At 41.1% G+C, this 25,064-nt stretch overlaps 1 protein-coding gene across 3 annotated transcripts in view; it reads right to left on the bottom strand.

The window, feature by feature from the left end:
- The window catches only part of LOC145391869 (ATP-binding cassette sub-family C member 3-like), a 32,872-nt gene extending 10,221 nt beyond the window's left edge, over positions 1-22,651 (bottom strand). The window contains exons 1-19 of one of the 3 annotated variants that reach the window (XM_080266359.1): positions 22,538-22,651; positions 18,272-18,371; positions 17,592-17,768; positions 17,218-17,337; positions 16,336-16,473; positions 15,412-15,537; positions 14,844-15,007; positions 13,697-13,891; positions 12,355-12,532; positions 11,560-11,728; positions 10,281-10,432; positions 7,755-7,892; positions 6,059-6,205; positions 4,507-4,591; positions 3,714-3,916; positions 3,069-3,245; positions 2,438-2,605; positions 1,933-2,113; positions 1,283-1,382 (exon numbers count right to left, since the gene is read on the bottom strand). In XM_080266359.1, the coding sequence (XP_080122485.1) occupies positions 1,283-1,382; positions 1,933-2,113; positions 2,438-2,605; positions 3,069-3,245; positions 3,714-3,916; positions 4,507-4,591; positions 6,059-6,205; positions 7,755-7,892; positions 10,281-10,432; positions 11,560-11,728; positions 12,355-12,532; positions 13,697-13,891; positions 14,844-15,007; positions 15,412-15,537; positions 16,336-16,473; positions 17,218-17,337; positions 17,592-17,768; positions 18,272-18,343 (2,690 nt within the window). In that variant the 5' untranslated portion in view covers positions 18,344-18,371; positions 22,538-22,651. Of the gene's footprint in view, positions 1-1,282; positions 1,383-1,932; positions 2,114-2,437; positions 2,606-3,068; positions 3,246-3,713; positions 3,917-4,506; positions 4,592-6,058; positions 6,206-7,754; positions 7,893-10,280; positions 10,433-11,559; positions 11,729-12,354; positions 12,533-13,696; positions 13,892-14,843; positions 15,008-15,411; positions 15,538-16,335; positions 16,474-17,217; positions 17,338-17,591; positions 17,769-18,271; positions 18,372-22,537 lie in introns of those variants that run through there. The other 2 variants (XM_080266360.1, XM_080266361.1) reach the window with 2 other exon arrangements.
- Positions 22,652-25,064: the final 2,413 nt, after the last annotated feature.

Here is a 25,064-nt window from a genome sequence, read left to right as displayed (position 1 = left end):
AATCATATCTGCCATCATCACCTTCATCATCATCATTCTGCCTTCTTTTTCCCACCTAAGAATGAGAAAAGATGGGTCCAAAAAATACAAAAAAAGAAAAAACCAATACAGGCATAACTAATAGCAGTATGCCCAGTGACATGGGCCATACACATATTCACTCACCATTCAAGCCCCCAGAATCTTGACTCACACTGTAACAGGCATAAATATGACACCCAATTTTTCCTCTTTATCTTATTTATTCAGTCTATTCATTACATCTATCCAACCACCATCGAAACCCTTACTGCCCCATCATGAGTGCAGTCTTAGGGCTTATCTAATCAGTCCAGAAATTTAAGGCAAGAGTGACCAGTTACTCATTCCTCAATGGAATTATGTCAGCAATTAATCCTTGCATAGCTGTTAACTTTATACATGGGTTTCATTAGTCCCTACGTAAAGTACAACTCTCATGTATAGGGGGATTCCTCACATACAGCTTTTCTTAACAAGGTGGAATCAAAGGTTTTTCATCTCATTAACTCTCCTTCTCTTACTGGTTCCCTTCTTGAATTTGGCTCTCTGTTATCTTGTTTTTGTTATTTCTTGGAGAGAACAATTTTGTGGGCTCCTGGCCTTCGGTTTCTTCTTTCTTGCATTAAAAAAAAACTTTTCAGACCCAGATCCAAAAGAACCACATCCACACGAAGTGCTGGCTATATGGTTACCAACCAATGTAGTACATAATTTTCTGGATTATAGAAAACCATTCGGTTTAACAGTGAGTGTAGAGACACCAAAGGGTAGCACTATATTGAGTAAGTAAAAACTATACTCTGACTGCTTTATTCATATTAACCTCACTGTGAAATTTATAGTATACTCTGATTCTTCCACTCATACTATCACTATCATTATCCTAACCCTCATTCCCATTTACATGGGGTCGAGAGATCCAGAAATAGGAACAACAAAGTACCATAAAAAAGCTATGAAAAAATGGGAGAAATGGAGTTCCCCCGAGCTAAGCCCTGTATTGGACTACAGTATATAGCCCCGCTAGGGTTACAGGAGGGAGCTACCCCTCCCGGCACGGCAGCCCGGGCGAGGCTCGAACTCGCAATCCCCCGATTACGAGTCCAGCGCGCTACCACTGTGCTACCGCGCCCCCCTAAAAAAAAAAAAAAAAAAAAAAAAAAAAAAAAAAAAAAACTATGAACTTCATTAAACTTTAACCTGATGTGATTATAATAAAGCCAAACAGTCTAATAAAGCTGTGAATAAAATTATGACTAACCTTGAAGCACTTCTGAGTGACTCTTGTTCGACGGACAGCTGACGAAGGAGGACACTACCACCTGAACTCTCTTGCAACTGCTCACAAAACTCCTCCAGATCTGTTACAAGTTATCATATTGCTGTACTGCCTTAGATTTACACAACTATTATACTGAGCTTTTTGGGGTGAAATGAGACAGTTACAAAATGAGTCCTGCACTTCTCACAATGGTGCCAGGGAGGGACAACTTTATAATATGATGGCACCATCAGAACCAGGCCTACTTGCCCAAGTGTACAAATGTCCCTCAACTTCCTTCCTATCCTGTGAAAGGAAGATGGTGGTTGTATGAGGGCAATTTATGCTTGCTGTCCACTGAGTTCTTGTTCAGAGAAACTTAAAGCCACAAGAATTCCTTAAGTAAAACAAGTGTCTCAAGCTGAATAGAAACAAGACTCTGGAATAGCTGACGGATAACACTGGCACACTGCTTTAAACACTCTAACTCTTCAGGATGCATTGGAAAATAAGGACAGTTCTAGAAATACAGTATACTCAAATATTTGTTTCATCAAAACATAAACATACATGAACCCACTGCCTGAGACAAAGTAGAAGCGTAATATATGGACCATCCTGTACCTTCATGAGTGAAGAAATGCTCCCACCTTCATCCACTGTGTCTTCATCTAAAGTGCTGATGTGCTGGAGTATGAACTGAGCAAAGTTTCCGCCAGCATCGATGAGTGTGGAGTACGGCCCCTGCTCCATTATGCGACCCCCCTGCATCACTGCCACGTGGTCCACCTGAGGCAGGTACACCACCCCATGGGTCACCAACACTCGGGTCTGTCAGTGCACATCAACAGCATTAACACCTTCAGTTTGAGTGGTCGTTTTTATTTTTTTAATTCTCTATACTTTCGGACAGTTTAATCAAACTCGAGAGACTTTCTGAACATGAGAGGATAAATGTGGTTAGGCAGCTCTTCTGCCCCATTAAATAAATGTCCCCCAACTCCCTCCTTATCTTCCACCAGGGGGATGGTAGACTGCGACAGAAGGGTTCAGTAAGCAGTTTCGCAGGTGCATATTCAGAAGAGTTTGGGGCAACAACAACAACAACAGATGGTCATAATATGATTTCTACACAACTGCAATTTGCTAACATACCTTGCCCTTCAAAATTCCTTGAGGACCAATGACTTGCTCAAAAATATGCTTGCCCACATGGGAGTCAACAGCGCTGAGGGGATCGTCCAGCAAGAACACATCAGCATTTGAGTACACTGCTCTTGCCAGAGCCACACGCTGCTTCTGACCCCCACTCAAGTTGATGCCCTGACAAAACACAAGAAGTATAAATGCTACATTGTATGTCGATAAAAGGTGCTGGAGAGGGACATCTTTCTTTGGTAGCAATGCACCCAGATGAAGGACCTGTCTGAATGTCCAAACCTGTCTCAGCTCCAGTCAAAATATCTCCAGACAAATTGGGAAAAATAAAAATAAAACAGAGAAGACATCATCAAACTAAATGGGTTACAAGCATTCTAGACTATACCTAAAGTTAGCTTTTTTCATCTAACAGAACTAGGCTGCTGCCAAAACATGAATGTAGTAGTATGTTGTGGTTGCATGAAATTCAGTGAGCCTTAGTTATGTGCTAGGAATAAGTCTTCTTGGTTTTGGTTACTGGTCAAATCAACATTCCAACAAGATTATACTTAGATTTCAACTACCTATAAGCTGAAAGGAGTTTGGACTGTTGGGACAGAGCAAATGCACTATGACAACAATTCACCTTTTCCCCAATCTCAGTCATGTCCCCTCCTGGTAACATATCAAGGTCGGCCTGTAGAGCACAAGCCTTCACCACCTGGTCGTAGCGGTGAGAGTCATATGGTTCCCCCCATATGATGTTGTCTCGTACTGTTGCGTTCTGTAGCCAAGCCTGCTGGGACACATATGCCACTTTGCCCTGTAAAACAACCATATTGTATACTGACATGAAATATGAGATTATGATGCTACTTATTATATATACTGTACCTTGCTCAAAAATTCTTGCCATGATATAAGTGCTCATAATGTTATGTATTATACTGTGCTTTGTTCAGATACTCTTGGTATGATATAATGCTTTATAATGTTATGTATTTCCCTTTGTTAAACTTTTTATTTTTTTTAAGGAAAGATCCAAAGTAGGGAACCCTACAAAAAAGTTGCTCTCAATGAAAACTGAACAAAAGAGAACCAGTTTCAAGAAAGTACATGTATTATAAAACTAGGGGGTATGCATTCCCCTTTGCAATTTAAGTTTCAAGCATATGGCTTGCATATCTACAAAGCACAGATAATGAAAAATTACACATGCAAAACTAAAAATGATGCACACAATAACTACAACTAAAAAAAATTATAAATATAAACTCTGGCTGCAACTCACACCAACTACAACTTTGCCAGTATTCTTCTTCATTTCCCCCAAAAGGGCAGCTAGGAGCGAGCTCTTGCCAGCACCAACCACACCCACCACCGCCACCAGCTGACCAGGGGCAATGCTAAGCTGTATGTCACTCAGCTGCCATGTGGCCTCACTATCATTGTCTTCCCAAACAAACTCTCCTCCCTCCACCTTTACTGTTCCACCTGAAAGTTTACATCACATTAGATAGCCTACATCATACAGGTATTCTCCTCCTCCTCCTCCTCCTCATCATCATCATCATCATCATCATCATCATCATCATCATCATCATCATCATCATCATCATCATCTCATCATCATCATCATCATCATCATCATCTCATCATCATCATCATCTTGTTCGTTTTCCCACCTGCAAATGGGATGAGGCTGGGTCCAGAAAGCAAGAAGTAAAAAACATGACAATGGGAGAACTAATCAACAGCATGCCCAATGAAATGGGCCACACCCTCAGTCATTCACCATTAAAGCCCTCAGAATCCTAGCTCCACCTCACAGGCACACCTTCCACACATAGCTTCAAAATTACCTATCAAAAAGAGTCAATCTGACAAATGTCAAGTCTTAAAAAGGAGGATGCCAAATCCTTGTCATAAACCCTTTTGTACAAAATTCATCTAACCAGCTCCTTCACTTGTCATCTACATAGAAAACACACACACACACACACACACACACACACACACACACACACACACACACACACACACACACACAATGATGATATAATGAGGATGCACTCCATGCTTACGGTTGGAGGAGTCACCAGTCACAGCCAGTGGGTCAAGTTCAGTGGCATTCAGATACTTCTCTATTCTCTTCAGAGCAACGTTAGCCTGTGTGGAAAAAAAGTTATAATCAGTTTTATATATTATTTGTGGCAGTGGTGTACCTGAGGGGGAGGGCGGAGGGGGGCTGTTTAAAACCGCCCCCAGGCCCCCAATTGAGGGGGGAGCCCCCCCCAAAATTAAAAATTTATAAGCTTATTTATTCTATCTATCTATATATCTATTGCCAGACGCCTCAATACCGTTCGGGGTGGCCACAAACAAATCACCTCCACGTCACCCTGTCCCCCGCCATTTCACTGCCCTGCTCCCAACTCACACCCCCCTCTCTCATATACCTCTCCACCCCATCCCTCCATCTCATCCTCGGCCTCCCCCTCCCCCTCCCCCCCTTCCACCTCACTCACATACACTTCTTTCATCAGTCTTTCACCTTCCATCCTCTCCACATGGCCAAACCACCTCAGTGTATTCCTCCTAACGCTTCCTATCACATCTACATCCACACCACATCGCTCCTTTATTTATTAATATTTAATAATATATATATTTATCATCCCGACAACCCCGGCTGAGATATTAGATATTAGGCTTTTTTATCAACTAAGTGGTGGAGCATGTTTGTTCATTGCAAATCCCTTTCATCAAATCTCACTAGATGTCGGAGGGGGGCCCAGCAAAGAACCTAGCCCCCCGGGCCCCCAAATCTCTTGGTACGCCCCTGATTTGTGGACAAATACAGAAAGAATTGCACTCGTTATCTGTTTTTCATTTTCCTTTATTTCAACAATGCTTACACCAAAAGATACTTACAGCACCCTGTCATTTTTAAGCTCCACCAGGAGATTAGGAAATATAATTTCAAGGCTATAATTTACATGAAGGATAACCATGCCATCACAGTTCACTTGAAAAAATGCACTAATATCACCTTTTCAAAGTAAGGCAGTGATATCTACAGTCATAAAAGGCAACTACAGCATTCTTAAAGTGTGACAAGGCATTAAATGTAGTGATTCAAGGCAAACTGATAAATGCATTGACTTTAAAAAAATTTAACAACAAATATTATTTTCAAAATGCATTAAAAAGCATTAGAGAGAAGTACTTTGAGACAATCTGGCCAGGTGGACAGAATGAAGAATGAGAGACTGACTAATGGTTAGGAAAATGTATGTAAGTGGGGTAGGAGAGAGGAGGGAAAGACCAAAATGTGATGGAGAGATGAGTTGGAAAGGTTTATGAAAGAAGGGGATGTGAACTAGAAAAAGGGCAGCCTGATTGCAGAGTACAGGGTGAAAAGGAGGTGATTTGTTTGTGACTACCCCATCCACGATTAAAGAATCTTGCTACAGGTAGACAGACAGGCATATAAAATATCTATAGATCTATTTATAGCCACATGTCCTAATCCTGTAAGGGATGGCCACAAACAAATCACATCCATGTTGCCCTGTCCCCTGCCAATTTGATGCCCTCTCCCCAACTTACACCCCCATCTCATTAAAAACTTACCTGAATAAAAAGACTGATGATATCAGGCATCTGGATGACTGGCATTCTGATGATATTGAAGAGTGAAAGTGAGACAAAGGCTTTCTCTGCATCCAAGATGTTGTCTGGGCTGGACAGGATAAAGGTGGCAAAAGTTGCTAGTGACACCTGTCAACAAAGCAGTCATCATCAATATCATCATCATCATCATCATTATCATCATCCAGACCTCTCTTCCCACCCATGGATGCAGTGAGGATGGGTCCAGAGGAGCATGGAGAAATCTTACTGAAGGAGAATCAGAAGTAGCCCACCCAACTAAACAGACCATACTCACATTTTCTCACTAATCAAGCCCCCCAATTCTTGACTCCATCTTATAGAAATAAACATCCACACACACTTCAATACTGCCATTGATCACCATTATTATCATTAGACAGTACATGCTTATGAAGAATGCTGAGTAATCCAAGTGGCACTGAATATTTTTTAATCATCATCATCATCATCATCATCCAATCCTCCATTGCCCCATGAGGAGTCCTGGAGCCCAGGGCTAGTCAAGTTGGTCCTGACATTTAAGATGAGAGTGACCCGCCTCACTCATCCCTGAGTAGCATTATGTTAGCAATAAACCCCAAGCACCCCTTGGATATAAATATGCCCAGGCTCAATCTGACTGGAGTGCCTTAACCCATACAATCCCACCGTTGGCATGGTGCCGACAGTACAAAACATCTCGATTAATCCCAGCGACATAATGGTGCCGACAGCAAAATTGGAGCACTGTAGCACGTCTCAAACTGCTTTAATCTAGCTAATTTTTTGCTAAGGAGTAGCTTAATGTATTGGCAGCACTGTGTCCAAGCAGCTGTAGTACTGAGTTTGGTTCTGCAAGGGTGGGTAACATCAGTGTGCCACTGTCCGTCTTAGCATCAGAATGTTGCGAAAATCATGCCATTTTTCCACCTCATTGGGCTGGAGGAGGCTGTTGAAATTGTCACATGGACCCTTCTGTCCCTTCATTTAGTGATTCTTCAGAAGAGAAAGACCTGGATGCCTATTCTGGGGAGGAATATGAGCCACTGGAGGACACTGAGAAAGGGAAATCCCCCATTCTCCTCGCCCTCTTCTCTCTCATCCCACCCAGCTGGGTGGGAAAACATTGCTCACGGCTTGGGAAACTGGGCCAAAAACAAGACAGACGGCCATCCTGTTCTTATTTCTCCTATAAGGAGTACTTACTTTTTTTGGCTTTTCCTTGACTTATATGTCCTTTTAGATTGTTTTGTGCAATAAAATTTTTTTCCACTTTTGGTCCAGGGTTAGGTGGGTATAAAGCTGCATAAAAGCCTGGGATGGTACGGGTTAATTACCCACTACACCACCAGGCGCCATAATTTGGTTATATAGTTTTAATACCTGATATATTCTGGTCTTTACACTTCATTATCCTCATGTATTTTACTGATTTAAACAGCCATTATTAAAAAAATATAAGTTGCATACCACAGGATATTAAGGTGTAATATACAAAATCAATCATTAACGATAAGATGACACAAAGCCTTCTATGCCACATACAATACTGCCCTAAGAGATGAGCACTTACTGAATGACTGAAGTATGCTCAGTTTATTTGTATCACACTTCCAACAAAAAAATCTGATAAAATAATGCTATAAATTAGTACAAAATTCATAAGATAACTCACCATATAAGGGACTGCATTAAAGACAAAAGAGTTGAAGGCTTGTATCATATACAGTTTCCACAGCAGTCTCAGTTCCTGTTTCCTTACTTCCTTGACCTTCTCAGCAAAAGAACTCTCCCAAGCATAAAGTTTTAGTACCTGAGGGGAGAAAAAGGTTGAGGAAATAATAATTCATCATCATCATCACCATCCAGAACTCTTTTCTCACCTAGGGGTGGGGTGAAGCAAGGTTCAGGGAGTAAGGAAAACTCTGATAAAAGAAGAAGTAACAACAACAATAATAACAAGAATAACCATAATAATAATAATAATAATAATAATAATAATGATAATAATAATCTATCTATCTATCTATTGCCAGACGCCATAATCCCATAAGGGGTAGTCACTTGACTTTGAGTTATTTGTTTTACGGGGAGGGGCACTAACCCTCCACCAACCCACTTGTTGCCACGTAGGGAGCATGTATGGTTTGGTTATATGGTTACCACCCAGTGTTGTAGATGGTTTCTTGGCTTACAGGAAACCATTTAGCTTGTCACTCAATGTAAAGCCACCTGTAAAGGAAAGAAAAGCAATAAGAAGTGACAGGAAAGATGGGAGAAATAGGAAGAGATGATAATAATAATAATAATAATCCATCCATCCATCCATCCATCACCCATGAGGAGAGTAGGAACCTGAGGCTAGGCATCTGGCCCTGACATTTAAGATGAGAGTGATAATAATCATTTATTGATTCATTCATCATCCAATCCTACGCTGGCCATGAGCAGCATAGGAGCCCAGGGCTAGGCAAGTTGGTCCTGACATTTAAGATGAGAGTGACCAGCCTCACTCATCCCTGAGTGGCATTACATGAGCAATAAACCCCAACCATCCCTTGGATATAAACCTTCAATGGCTCAATCCGATTGGAGTGCCTTAATTACCCACTAAACCACCCGGCACCATAATTTGGTTATATGGTTTTCATACCTGATATATTCTACTCTTTACACTTCATTATCCTCATGTATTTTACTGATTTAAACAGCCATTATTAAAAAAAAATAAGTTGTATACTACAGGATATTAAGATGTAGTGTACAAAATCAATCATTAATGATAAGATGATACAAAGCCTTCTATGCCACATACAAGACTGCCCTAAGCAATGAGCACTTACTGAATGACTGAAGTATGCTCAGTTTATTTTCATCACACTTCCGACCAAAAACATCTGTATTTACCCATTAAACCACCAGGCACCAAAAATTTGGTTATATAGTTACCATCCAGTGCAGTAAATGGTTTCCAGATGTATAGGAAACCATTTGGCTTGTCACCCACAGGCAGAAGGAAGAGGAAAGAATGAAGGAAGAAAAGACAGAAGAGGGAGTGTAAAGCCACCCATAGGCAAAAGGATGAGGAAAGAATGAAGGAAAGAATGACAGAAGAGGATAATTATAATAATAATAATAATAATAATAATAATAATAATAATAATAATTATAATAATAATAATAATTAAAAAAAATAATAATAATGGTTGACTGTGGTAGGTGGGGGTGCTCACCATCCACTCACTCAATGTAGTGCTGCTTTGGGTGTCTGCCCTTTCATCTATTCCTTCCTTCCTCTTCTGTCTTTCTTCCCTTCATTCTTTGCTCTTCCTTCTGTCTACAGGTGACTTTACACTCCCTCTTCTGTCTTTCTTTCCTTTTCCTTCTGACTACGGCTGGCTTTATACTCTCTCTTCTGTCTTTCTTTCCTTCATTCTTTCCTCTCCCTTCTGCCTATGGGTAACTCTACAATGAGTGACAAGCCAAATGGTTTCCTGTACACCAGGAAACCATTTAATGCACTGGGTGGTAACCATATAACCAAATTATGGCGCCTGGTGATTTAGTGAGTAATTAAGGTGCCCCAATCAAATTGAGCCTGTGCAGGTTTATATCGAAGGGATGGTTTGGGTCTATTGCTCATGTAATGCCACTCATGGATGAATGAGGCTGGTCACTCTCATCTTAAATGTCAGGACCAACTTGCCTAGCCCCAGGCTTCTAAGCTCCTCACGGGGCAACATAGGACTGGATGATGGATGGATGGATGAATAATGGTTGAGCATTTGTTTCCTAATCACAACAATTCCTCTACAGAGTTCATTAGTCCTCAAAACCTCAATATAACCCCATGACTATCAATTCAAAAGTATCATAGACAAATCATAAGGGCTAATAAACACAGTGAAAACAGTAATACCCAATTCCTTATTATCCCCTTTGAGGTGTAGGGATCCAAGGCCCTACCACAGTCCAATAGCCTACAGTGAAGAGTAGATTGCCTGCCTACTTTCCTTAATGGCATTATATGGTCAAAAAACCTCCAGTCACTTCTTGGGGACTGAAGTATGGAAGGCCAGCAATTTGGCTAGGGTGTTCTAACCCCTAGACCACCAAGTAGACATAGACAGATAGGCTGATGGACAGACAGACAGATGGACAGATAGGCAGATAAACAGAGATAGATTGACAGATTACTAACTTTGATGCCTCCAATAATCTCACTGACCATCTTGACCCTTTTGTCTTTGAGTTTCATGATCTTGTATTGTGTTCTCTTGGCTTTGTTCATGAGGTAGCTGTTGAGAGGGATGATTAGCAGTAAAATGGCCAACCCTGCAAGTGCTGATGGGCCTGTAATAAATAAATCAACATCATCATTATTATTGTTGTTTTCCCCATCATCATCATCATTTTAATCAACATTGGCATCACTTCCATTATCATCAGCATCATCATAATCAACATTGGCATCATTACTGCCATCAATATCTGAAGTATAATTCTCATCATCATTATCTGTTATGATAGATGGAACGAATGCAAAAATTACAGTACAGTACTATACTGTGAGATAATGATTTACTCTTGAAAGTCAAGATAGCTGAAATAAGCTTAGAAATTATTGTGGCATAAGTCTACTGAATGGGTAAGAAGACTATCTATCAATCTGTTGCCAGATGCCTTAATCCCTTATACGGGGTGGCCACAAACATTGCCTCCAAGTCTCCCTGTCCCCCGCCATTTCACTGACCCACTACCAATTCACACGTCCCTCTCATATACCTCTCCACTCAATCCCTCCATCTCATCCTTGGCCTTCCCCTCCCTCTCTCCCCCTCCACCTCACTCACATACACTCTCCTCAACAGTCTCTCACTCTCCATCCTCTCCACATGGCCAAACCACCTCAGTGTGTTTCTCCTAATGCTTCCTATCACATCCACATCCACACCATAACATTCCTTCACATCCTCATTTGTCAGTCTGTCTCTCCATGTGACTCCACAGGTTCCTCTCAAATAACTCATTTCCACTGCTCTCACTCTTGACTTGTGTCCCTCCAACAACATCCAAGCTTCACTTTCATACGTCAGAGTTGGTATCACAATACAGTCATGTAATAACTTTTCCACTTCCATGCTCACTTCCCTGTTTCTTATCACTGCCTTCAAGGAACTAGCAACCTTTCTTCCTTGTTGTACCCTTTCAAGCACTTCACCCTCCAAACTTCCATCCTTACTCATGACACTACCCAAGTACTTAAACGTACTCACATTTTCCATTTCCTCATCATCCAACCTCACTGTACATTCACTGACTTCACCTCTTTCGAAGACCATAACTTAACTCTTCTCTACATTCACCTTTAAATTCCGTTTCTTACACACTCTCCCAAACTCATCCACCAAGCCTTGCAGCTCCCCTTCGTCTTCATTTAACAACACAGACAAGGAGACAAAAACAAATAAAAATCTTACCTAGCCTCTGCCAGATCAAGCTAAAGACAAGAAGCATGGTGGCAGGAGCTGTAATGAGTGTCGTCAAATGAAGATACACATCTCCTACGGACGTGGCATCTACTGCCATTAGGTTCACTATCTGGCCCACTGTGGACTCCCTTCGTGCAGATGCTGAGAGGTGCAGTGCCTGGCAAGAAACAGTACAGAAAGTCACAATACCCCTTTATCTCAAACCTGGCCTAAAGCTGCCATCCCTCCATCTTGAATGCTAAGCTATAAGAACAAATTAGCATTAAAAGATGCTGCTGGTCATGAAGTACTATAGAAAGGATACAGAGCCAGTGCAATATCTTCTTCTGCCATTAAGCTATGACAAGTACACTACAAAAGGATTAAAATCTGGGTCAAGTTATGGTGAAAGAACTACATCACTGACCTATGACAAGCAACAAGTGAAGAAATCAGGGCAAACTGCAGAGTAATCAACAAGGCCTGATTGCATAAATTTCAAATTACTTTTAGTGAAAATCTTTATATATAACAACTTAAAAATGTAACAGTAAGCACAGAATTTGAGGAAAGAAATACTGATTCACTTTTTAGTTGTACATTTATAAAACACAATACAGTATTCTGAGAAGTTTATTTAACTCAAAAGACCATAATATAGGGCATTGAAAAATATTGCTCACTGTTTGCTATTTATCATCATACAGCAAACTGATTTCTATGTCTACAATAGTACAATATACAGTATATATACATACAATACTGAGTACAGAAAATACATTACCACAACTGCCTGGTCTATACCTTGTTGTACACAGCAGCCATGAGTGTAGAGCGGACACGATTAACTTGCGTAAATGATCTTTTGAAAACTAAACTCTTCAATAGTGAGTAGGTTCCAGTGCAAGCAAAGAGTCCAACAGCATACAGATAGCCATGCCACTGTGGCTGACTGGAGTCACTCATGAAGTTAATAAGCATGCTGAAACACATACAACATATCTTTTTAATACTGTATATTTTTTTACAGTAATTTATCATCATCTTCATCATCATCATCATCATCATCATCATCATGATCTTTTTTATCCTTCCAAGGCTGGGGTGTGGTAGGGTCCAAAGAGCTTGGGAAAAAAAAAAATGAGGGAGAACTAAGCAACAGCACATTCAGTTAAATTGGTCACTCTCATACACCCACTATTTAAGTTTTCTGAATCCTGCTGCCATTTCATGGGCATAATTATCCACACTATTGCATTTCACATTACCTATTAACTAGATCTCAAAATAAAATCATATCAAATGATGCCATTATTTCCCTTAACCTCTGCTGGGCTGATTCTTTGTAAGGTAGTTTACCTCCCCTGAGTCATTGTTTTATAACCAATGTCAACTGTACCTCACATGAGGCTTGCAGCTTGGCCTGTGCAGACCTTCATTGTCTCTTATATGAGGTCTGCAGCTAAGCAAGGGTTAAGGATGTCTATCCAGAGGCAGACATGGTACAACTGATATTTTCTAAGCACTGGATTGGGAGCTACACTGTGCCATGACCAGCTAATTACTTCCCAGCAGTTGCTGGACATTTAGGAAAAAAGATATCAAAGATGTGTAGTACAACTTCTAATAATGTGATACTCACTAGCTTAGACTTTGACACATATAGTATTGATAAATAGTTTTTTTTTTTTTTTTTGTTCATTATAAGTACAGTAATAGATGAGCTCTAAAACATCACAATGTTTTGCATACAACTGTAGCTGTAAACTGAGGAAATCTGATGACCAAAACAAAATGATGACCAAAATTAAAATCACAAAAGAGAATCAGCAACAGTTCGACAGTGAACATTTCCTTAACAGACCAGAAGTTAATAAATGGACACCTTCACAGACAATATAATGAGGAAAAGTGCCCGGCATGTATCACTGTTTAATTCTTCACAACTGATTCACTCTGACATCCTTTTTTGTGTTATTTATATCATTATTCTATTGAAATAATTTGGAATGGTAATGGACACGAGCACTTAAGTGTGACATGCAAAATAAACTGGTGAGGAAATGGTTTTGGGACTGAAGACACTTAATATACAAGGCTTAAAAATGTAAAGGGGAATCAGCAACAGTTCTCCAACAACCCTTACCTTAACAGACTGGGGCTGAGTAAGCGCACACCTTCAAAGATAACGTGGTAGAGGAGAGTGACCAGGAAGTACCAACGTGTCATTCTCCATAACTGCTTCATCCCTGACATCTTTCCACACTGAGCAGTACTGGTCATGTGTGTGGTGCTTCCCTTCGTCTGGTTCTTCACAGCAAATAGGTTTCCTGTACCACCACTGGAATATCCAGCAGGATCATCTTCAGTGTGACCTACAGTACTCTCAGGGATAAATATTTGCATAATATTTCACCTCTTTGCTTTCTCAGTTTCATCTAATTGCTGGTATTCCTAAGATAAGACAGGCTTAGTATGTTTCTCTGCCCTAACATGATCTTCTCTTATAAGATGCATCAACAAGGAAAGTGACACACAGGCTCTAAGTGTGATGCAGATGCAGTGGAATAAAGGAACTTTTGTCCCCAGGTGCATGTGGTGCTGGAGAGGAATGCCTTCACTTGCCTGATTATACAAGCATCTCTCATTGCCCTCCCTATTCCACAGCCGGAGGATGGTGAACTGCAGGAGAATTGCAGGTTCAGCCTGCAGTCTGCCTGGTTTAAGTTCATTTGAGCCTGGAGCCACAAAAACACCAATAACAGGGATAACTATTCAGATTCCTTCTGGATATGGTTCTGATAGAAGGATGTCCTAGATCTATTTCCTTACCCTTGTGTTGCAAAGTTATGAAGCTGATTACATGTTGTAAACTAGTGGGCGGTGGGGTTGTCATGTCCATTCATCAAAGGGGAACAATAACACATGATAACATAAATCTACTGTGCTGTGTATGGATGTTTATGATATAACCAGTATAAGTAAGGCATGTAAAAAATTCAATAAACTGCATCATCTGACAAGCCTAGGGGCTATGATGGGTACCAAAGGATCATGCTGTTGGTATGGAATGCCTTCATGAGATGGCACTGATGTAAGTATGCAACTCTAATGTCCTTTTATAAAAATGTCACTCAGCTTCTTCCACCACCAAATGGAGAATGACAGATGACAAGTAGAGGGGCAATCTCAGACAGCAATCCACCAGATTCACATCCAGATGAGTCTGGGTCCACAACAATAAAATAAAAAACAAACAGGCTCCTGACAACCTTGAAGGTGCTGTACTGTACCTCGCTTGCCACCTGCTGAATAAATACGCAACACGGTTCTGTGGTTTGAGATCCCAAAGGTCGTCAGCAGTGAGAGGTCGACGCCACCCTCGCCAAATCAGCGGAAGGTTGTAGGAGAAGGTCAATCGGGATAGATAAGATGCGTGCAACTCTGGGCAGGATTTCTAGACACCAGGAAACGCACATAATCAATAAAATTTTCATCATTACCATCATCATCATCATCATCATCACTGTACTGCAAGTCCTCACTATAATACTTCCTTATATCTTCCAGGTAATAAATCAGAAAAGCTCAAATTGTAGCACATTATTACCATCAAACTAAACATAGTACAAAAGCAGTATTAAGCTACAATTCATCAATATTATCTTGGCAAAGATTTTTTGTCCTTTTGCAGCTTATTTCAACTGGATAAGAAATACTAAATGACTAGCATCAAATTCAAGTGTCACTCTGTTACATTTTAGGATCCAAAGTGGAAAGATGGCAAATTTGGGCCAAGTTAAAATGAACAGTGTACTACATAGATCAAATGAATGTGATAGATAACCACATAAACTGCACCTCTGTTAAGTAATGCTGCTGGAGCTTGGAAGGTGCATCACTGAAGCAGTTAGCTAGAAAGACTGCCACTGAACTGAAGTACTGTAGGAGGAAGGTGACCACAAGGACAGCTGGTAGTTGCCTGTCCTGAAAAATAAAGAAATAGTTAGCTGCTTATAACAAATAACGCCAACACGATGAAAACATATCTTTATCATATTCTTGTGAGGTGGAGGGAGGGAGAGGAAGGGGGAGGCTGAGGATGAGATGGAGAGATGGAGTGGAGAGGTATATGAGAGAGGGGGTGTGAGTTGGGAGCAGGGTAGTGAAATGGCAGGGGACAGGGCAACATGGCGGCGATTTGTTTGTGGCCACCCCTTACGGGATTAAGGCATCTGGCAATAGATAGATAGATATATAGACAAAACAATCACATACAAACTGGGAAAGATCTCAAGCAGTCTACCTATTGCCAGATACCTTAATCCTGGATACAAACAAATCATTTTCATGTCACTCTGTCCCCCACAATCAGGGTACCCTTCCTCCAACCCATCAACTCATAGAATTCTCATTTAAACACCTCATTTCCTCCACCTCATCTTTGATCTAATCCTCCATCTCACTCACATTCAATCTCCCTGTCAAATACTCATTCTTTTTTCTCTCCACACAGCCAAACCATCTCAGCGTATTTCTTTTAACACTTTCCAGCAAATGAGTCAGACAAAGTTTGAGTTACCTACCATTGGAATTGTGGGTTTGAGTTGCCTGTGATGTGAGCTATGGGTCTGGGCTACCCACTGTGAGAATTATGGGAGTTGCCTACCATGTGAATTGTGGGTTTCAATTGCCTACCATGAGAATTGTAGGTTTGAGTTGCCTACTATGAGAATTGTGTGTCTGAGCTGCCTACCATGTGTATTATGGGTTGGAGTTGCCTACCATGTGAATTGTGGTGGTGATCGTGGAGTAGAGTTGAGGGATGCCACATATCAAGACCAGTAGCCAGTAGAACCATAACAAACCATTACTGCGGTCACCATGCAGCCGCCCCACCAACACTATCATCACTTGCAGAACCTGGTAGAAAATGGCATGTACTTGTAGTCTGTCCAAATGAACTTGGTTGAGATTTTCATCTTTTTGCAACTAATATCACGAAGCTCAGTGCCAGAAAAAGACTACAACCTTTCTATAGCACTTCTTCATGATTAACACCATATTCTAGAGTTATCTCTTGTCAAAGCTCGGCATTCAAGATGGAAAGATGGCAATTTTAGGCAAAGCTAAAGTACAAAGAGTACATTTCTGGTGGTCTATAATTACAGTAGTTTGTTTTCATCTGACAAAATTGGGCCACTTCCAAAACTTCAATACTGAGCCATCATTGCACAAAATCTGATGTGCCTTGATTATGGGGTAGGAATAAGTCTTCTTGGTTACTACTGTTCATTCACTACTTGAAGGCAAGATAAGTCCAGTCCAATGATGTATCATTAGTCAATCACAAGCTATCCATACTTCAACAGAAAGTTCTTGGATATATTTTACACAGTTTCCGTACAAGTGTTGGTAAGTTTTCCTCTTTTTTCAGTCTTTATTACTGAATGGTCTCATCATCTATGTCCACTATAATAATACATAGGCAGTTTAGAAGTGTTTGCTTAAAATCAGAGTGAAAAATATTACACATTATTCTCACTTGAGCCCTCCCTTATTGCTGGGTAGGTGATATTACATGAGCGATTAACCCCGACAAACCATCCCCTGGATTTACATCTACAAATTTACTGTACTGATAAACTGAATTCAAAGGTTTCTTACATATGTGATGAAGAGAAGAGATGGTGCTAATACATCTGAGGTGGGGACAACAGCAATCCCTTCCATCATTGTCCACACAAACTCCACCATTGCCACCACCATCAGCATCGACACTAACATCTGAAGCAAGTAGGTTGAATCAGGTTAGCATATGTTTAAGTCAATGTTTATCAGGATGGAATTTTTGAAAACTAGTGGGAAGCAATCAGCTGGTTTTTGTACCCAGTTTAGCTTCCAGTTCAAACAAAAATTCACCTGTGTCATGGCCAACCTCAATGTGGGGTTCCTTAAGAAAAGATGGCATCATTGTTATCCATGTGTGTGTGTTGACTTCCATTTATAACCAGAAGCAACCTTCACTGCTTCATACTTACAAGCTTGGTGTAGATAAGTGCTGTCCATGGTACTGGGTCATAGGGCTTGTGTCTGAGGTAGAGAAGGTAGAAGGGTCCACACAGCCACAGCAACAGGCATGGCAGCCATATCAGCACCGTCCGCTCCACACATACACTGAATTTGGGAGTTTCTGTGTCCCAGGCACTGCTTGTGTTCTGAGTATGGAAAGAAATAGAGAGAGTTCAGGTGAGGAACAATGTTATAAAACTGATGTCTACAGCAGATTCAAACCTACAACCAAACTCTACTTATCATTTTTACCAGAGAGAGATGCCTCATGTAGTGGAACTGATTTGAACTGATGACTCTTCTGCCTGGTTTTACAAATGCCCCTTATCTCTCTCTCCCTATAACCAGAAAGGAAGATGGTGGACTGCAAGAAATGGGCAACTCCAGCCTGCTGTATACTATGTTTATATTTAGATGAGCTTGGGACTGTAATTGCCAATGTTACTCTATCCTGATAAAGATTCCTCACCTTTAGCTCAGTTGATGGCCAAGTCCAGTCAGATCAGAAGGTCAACTTGGCTAGTAACCAAGGAGACCCATTCCTACCTCAAAATTATGGTTCACTGAAGTTCAACCACCCCTTAGTATTCAGGTTGTGGGGATGGCACAGTTTTGTAAGGTGAAAATAAACCAACAATGCAACACTTACCCAAAATGGTTCTGTGCAGAGGTTGGAGAGGAAGAATAGAGGGTCAACCACATCCTCGTCTGTAGAGTTCATATTGGCAGGCCAGACAAGAGAAAACAATCTGCAAAATAAATAATTCCTTTCACTTGATTGTGAGGAATGGTTGGGTTTATTGAAATGTAATGCTGCTCAGGGAAAGGCAACTGGTTCCTCTCAAATTCGCTGTCTGGACTGAGTAGCCTATCTCTGGACCCCTACACTTACGCTAGAGCAATACTGAAACGAATGATGGATGGATGGACATAATAAATCTGCAAAATGGCATTTCCCTTATAAATAATATGAGACAGTCAAGAGGCAACACACTAAAACAAGACAAAGTGCATTATCCCCATCCCACACTTAATCTATGGGTCATATATTTAACCTTGCTCTGTGACCTTGCCCTTCAATTGACTCTTCCCAGAGTGGAGCTTCATCCCTGACCAACCCTCTATCCTTCCACTAAAGTTTGGTTCAAAATGAATAAAAACTAAGTTGGGATTTTGCCCTCTGACCTTGACCCTTGACCCACTGTTCTCAAAATGGAATCGCTTCATCCTTGGTTGACCTTCAGCATATCTACCCTTCTAAAGATAATATGAATAATTAGAAAAAGACATCCTCGCAGTGGACATGTTAATAAGCTCTCATGTGGTATTTCTGATATGTAATTGTTAAGCTACGTGTGATAGATGTGTCTGTGGGGTGAAGCCAGGATTCCAGGGGTGTGTATATGGTGTGTGAATGAGCGTGTGGCTCATTCCACAGGGCATGCTGTTGATCAGTTCTCCCAGTTTCATTTTCTCCCATCATCCTTGCTGTCTGAACTCTACCTTACCACACCAGAGGGTGGGAAAAAGAGGTGAGATGATGATAATGATGATGGTGGTGGTGGTGGTGACATGTTTTTTGCCAACGAGAATATGACAGTATAGACCATATATTCTTGGTGGCACTGGAGGTTTCATAGCACTTCTCCCTTAGAGATTTATTTTGCATAGTACACCTTAACATTCTCTTCTATGTTATTTAGTTTTTTATTGTTTTAACATCGACATCGTCTGCATCAGTAAAGTACAAGAGGCTACTGAGGTGTAATATGCAGAATAAACTGCTAAGGAATAGGTGTTATGAAATTCCCAAAGCCACTCAGAATACCTCAGGATATCGAGGTGTAACAAGCAGAATAAATCGCAAAGGAAGAGGTGTTACGAAAACGCCAAGGCCACTTAGTATGCAATCCCCGTGTATTATCAGTAACAGCCGCTGACTTTCCTTGCAATTACACCTACGACACTACAGAAATTCGTAGCATCATTCCCTAAACAATTTATGCTGCATATTACACCTCAGCATTCTCTTTTCGTTTCACGAGATAACATAGACATACTGTAACTGGGTGCTGGAGCTTTCCGGTTATACAAACGTCCCTATTCTCAAAGGAGGATGGTAGCCAAGCTTTAGTCCACCTGGTTCGCGTCCAGATGAGCCTGGGGTTGCAACTATTACTACTACTATTACCACTACTACTACTACTACTACTACTGCTGCTGCTGCTGCTGCTAGTACTACTACCACCACCACTACTACCTAGCATACAGACTGCATTACTATCACAGACGACAATATCTCCATCCATATTCAGAAATAAACTGATAAGGAGGAGATACTGAAATGACTTCTACGAAAATCCTGGCTAAGATTTACTGCTCTCTCTCTCTCTCTCTCTCTCTCTCCTTACGGTTGCCTAACACACACCAATATTGTCTCTACTCATCATTATTTAGACTTAACATGTGCTGTATACCTATAGTGTTCCGTCAGCAAGATAATATTTTCCGTTGTCAGCCATAGATTTTGTGACAGGGTAAGAGGGCGGGGGTGAAGCTCCCTACAATCCTCCCCCCTTTTACATAAATAAATAAATAGATAGGTAGACAGATGGGTACGTCGTAGCATTTTGTAGGTGGACAATGCAGATATTTTAGCAAATTAGGCAATAATTTCCTTGCCCTGGGGTCTGCTTTGCTCTCCCCCTCATCCCTCATAAAATTCTCTCTCTCTCTCTCCCTAAGACACGACATCGAAAGTTTGCGAGAGGATTATGTGCTGAAGACAGTGCGGTCTAAAGGCATTACATTTTTGCAAAACCAGCAAGACTTTGTGAACACTCAAATTTGTCATCTTATCAACTGCCCTATCTATCTGTTTATCTTTATCTATCTATCTATCTATCTATCTATCTGTAAGGCAGTGGGTACTCTGAATCATCATTATAATACCTTAAAATAATAGCTCGTCTTAAGAACAACCACTGTCTTAAAATATATAGCCGTCAGAGATGCTAAGGGGAGTTCGAAACCCACGAGAAAATTCCAAAGAGAGAGAGAGAGAGAGAGTGTGTGTGTGTGTGTGTGTGTGTGTGTGTGTGTGTGTGTGTGTGTGTGTGTGTGTGTGTGTGTAGATTGGATGATTCAGTTCAGTTAACCTAGTTTATGGATTTCTCTCTCTCTCTCTCTCTCTCTCTCTCTCTCTCTCTCTGTCAGAAGGATTACATGTCTCAGTTCGAAGCCGATCTTAGACACCTGATATACGAGAGAGAGAGAGAGAGAGAGAGAGAGAGAGAGAGAGAGAGAGAGAGAGGGGGGGGGAGGGATGGGGGGGAGAAGCGTGTCGTGGTATAAATAAATAAAAAAATATTGCACATCACCACAAATAGCCGGAAGATTTGCACATTTGTCATCCGAGGGATATGGATCAATGTCAAGTTATCAACCTCAATATGAAGTTCTGGTTACATAAAATTCGACAGAGGGGTCGGGGGAAAGGCGTGTCGTGGTGTAAATAAATATTAAAATACTGCACATCATCACAAATAGCCGGAAGAATTGCGCATTTGTTATCTGAGGGTAATGGATCACTGTCATCCTGAATACTAAGTTCTTGTTACATAAAATTCGACAAGCCTAGGTTACGAGGTAAGAATTAGTCTCCTTGGTTCCTAGGCTAATATGTACTCCAGCCTGACTTCATCTAATCGTCAACTGAGCTAATGGGGATACAGATCTGTAAAACAAACCGACTAAATCTCTCTCTCTCTCTCTCTCTCTCTTCCAGCCAAGGTCATAAGAAAGCACTATTCAGCACAATTCTACCACATAAAGAAGCCGCCCATTAGCCGACCGCGTATGCCTATCTCACACTGCCACACTTCACAGCAACACATCACACTGCTACACATTATCTAATACCGCCACATTTCACACTAACGTATCACATTACAGCACCTCACAGTCATATCTCACATTGCCGCCACACTTCACACAACTACATCTCACATCTGCCACACTTCACATTGCCGCATCTTACTGCCACAATTCACTTTTCCACTCTTCGTACTGCCACATTTCTCACTGTCACACTTCACGTGCCTCATCCCACTGTCACACCTCGCTTTTCCACGCTTCATACTGCCACACTTCACACTGTCACTGGGCACCATATGCTAAAGGCACTGTTTAAAAGACTGAGATAAAGGGGTGCATGGGCAACACCGTGAAATTAGGTTCACCTCTGCCTTACATCACCACACCCCTTCCATTGTTGAGAAGACAAGATAATGAGAATGAGAGACTGACTGGATGAGTCTATGTGAGCGAAGTGGAGGGAGAGAGGAGGAGGGGGAGGGGGAGACTAAGGATGAAATGGAGGGATGGAGTGATATATGAAAGAGGGAGGGTGAGATGGAGGGAGGCCAGTTCAATGCAGAGGACAGGGCGACGTGGAGGCGATTTGTTTGTGGTCAACCCTTACGGGACTGAGGCATCTGGCTGTAGATAGACAGGGACAAACAGGCAGACAGACAGACTGACAGAAAAACAGACAGAGACAGATAGGTACAACAACAGATAAACAAATTGATAGACAGATGTCTACAGTATTCTCTTTTGTAAAACAATTAAAACAGACACAAGGTAATCAGAGTTCATTACATTAATTAATATTCACCTCACGTTCAAAATATAGGAAAAGTAAAGCCAGGATAATGATGATTTCTACTCCCATCCCCTTTTTACATAACCGAAATAAAGCACACAGCTGTAAACAATAATCCTTACGTTCCCTTATCCTTAGACAGGAAAGAAAAAAAAAGGTCATGGTGATGATGACTGATATTTTCTACTCCTTTCATTACAATATGGAAATAAAACACACATAACCGTAAAACAATAATCCTTACATTACCTCTAAATTCTCCTCCCCTGTGTTCCTTTCATACACTACAGAGATATCGCTATAATGACTTCACCCAGCACGACCTGGTAACAGAGCTGGGTTTGCCGCGACTCTCCACGTCGCTGCCCTTGTACGCACTGAGCCTTCACGGGCACTTCGGCACTGCGCCAGTCCTTCCTTTACGCAGCGTTGCATCATTGTACGTCACACGAGCATCATGGGATAAACGTTTTTGACCCGTTTTCTAATATCTTTGCGCCCCCTTCTCAACATTTATCTTGAATATTACAGTTCAGTAAACGTTTCCATGCAATGTATAGCCCTTTAACACTGGTGTACCTTGTACAAGTGACAAAAAGACGTATATCAAACGTTTTTGACCCGTTTTCTAATATCTTTGCGCCTTCTTCTCGGCATTTATCTTGAATATTACAGTTCAGGAAACGTTTCCATCAAACGTTTTTGACCCGTTTTCTAATATCTTTGCGCCTTCTTCTCGGCATTTATCTTGACTATTACAGTTCAGGAAACGTTTCCATGCAATGTATAGCCTTTAACACTGGTGTACCTTGTATAAGTGACAAAAAGACGTATATTAACATGCCATGTACAAAAATAAAACGGTAAAAAAAGGTGCCCGAGAAAAATGCTTCGTAGCTGATCTTTTGCGACTACATGAATTATTGCACCTCAGTATTCTCTTTAGTTATTAAATCGACACATTATATGAACAGAGTAAAAAAAAATACGTTAATGTGCCATATACAGGAATAAAATGGTAAGAATGAGGCATCCGAGTGAAAATATTCGTCGCACCTCTTAGCTATTAATCCTGGACATTACACCTCAGCAACATTTTTCCTGTCATTTTAATACCGAAAAAGACTGCATAACTTAAATACAAGGGTATATTAGCACGTCACACACAGAAATAATCTGTTAAAGAAGAGCTCCATACCTCTTTCAGCCCAGGTGTAGTCATGGTGGAGGCTTGACTAGTAGCCACGGAGACTCATTTCATCTCATAATCGAACTTCACATAACCATGATTTACCATTCAAGTTCTGAGTGGCCCAGTATCATCATATGAAAACAAACCTACAGGCTGTATTCTTGTCGACTTGAAAGGCTTCATAACACCTCTTCCTTGGGGATTTATTTTCTGTAGTACACCACAGAAAGTCCTTGTATGATGCGGGTGAAAACGATATTGGTATTAAAACCACTGTTGTGACCACAGACTAATCTGGACATAAACCCAGTGGACTGTAAACGGAAAATACCTCATCCTGCAACATACCATTTTCCTTTCGGGGGATAGGGAGACAAGGAATGTCCGTGAACATAGCCGCCCGGATATATCAGTGCGACAACAGCAAGGCGTTCCATAATATGATACAAATAATATGAGAATGTTATGGTATCGCATAATAAACTCCAACATCCTAGGAAGCTCCAGTGCCAGTTACAGTACGCACTGTGAATGTTGTAAATAACAGGAAATTGTGCATACGTATCTTCAGAGGAGATTACTGAGAATCAAGCACGTATGACGCAAGGAATGACATCACACAATTTTGGCTACCCCTTGTTTCCGGTGACTTTTGTTACATCCGCGCTCACGAAACGAGATCGGGTTAAGCTCTGAACGGCGTGCAAAATCAACTTAAGTAGTTTTTATCCTATTTAAACCATACCTAGGAAGGGTATGGCACGATCAAAGTTATTCAGTTTTGAAAGAGGCCACTCAAAGATCAAGGCCACAGACCAAGGTTAAAGTTCAACCCGTGTGTCATGGTGTAAACAAAATAACTACACTTCTTTTTCTTTTCTAATCTGGATTAGACCAAACATAAGAGAACGGCATGAAGATTCACACAAAGGGGTTGATCTGTTGCTTCTGAAAACAATAAGTCAAGCTCTCGTAGCAAGGTCTACAGTGCTTTTATTCCACGTAGACTAAATTCTATGGAGTGTTTAAGGTTAAAACAAGGCCAAAGAGCTTCGATTCTGAGCACAATTAGTCAAAGTTCGAGGTCAGTGGGCAAATTCAAATATTCAGTCCTTTAGCCAGCTGATGGGCACAGAAGTTTCTCTCTGTGTGCTCCTTGTTTTAATCTTGCTGTTGTTTGACGATTTTATTCGGCTTAGGAGAGACTTTTCGAAATGGAGGGCCTATAATACACAGCCTACTAACGCCTTCACTACAACAAATCCTATCTAGGTTGAATAATAATATGGGGGCCAGAGCTAGGGCACTCTGTCCCTACACCGAAGGCAAGGATTGATAGCCTCGCTCGCCACTGAATGGCAGGTCGACAATAAACTCCAACCACCTTGATTATAAACCTTCATGGGCCCTATCCTGTTGGGGTACATTAACGCACTAGACCACCAAGCGTCATTTGGCTGCATGGTTACCACCCAACGTAGTAAATTTCTTGCTGAACTACAGGAACCCATTTGGCCTGTCACTCTGCGTAGAATTACCTAAAGGAAGCACAAGGTAGCACATCGTGTGAGCGGATGGTTAGCA

The sequence above is a fragment of the Coenobita brevimanus genome, chromosome 20 (assembly GCF_032717465.1).
Source record: "Coenobita brevimanus isolate Jiangsu-jjx chromosome 20, ASM3271746v2, whole genome shotgun sequence".
Classification (NCBI taxonomy): domain Eukaryota; kingdom Metazoa; phylum Arthropoda; class Malacostraca; order Decapoda; family Coenobitidae; genus Coenobita; species Coenobita brevimanus.
The sequence above is the reverse complement of the archived record's forward strand: the minus strand, read 5'-3'. Positions and strand labels throughout refer to the sequence as shown.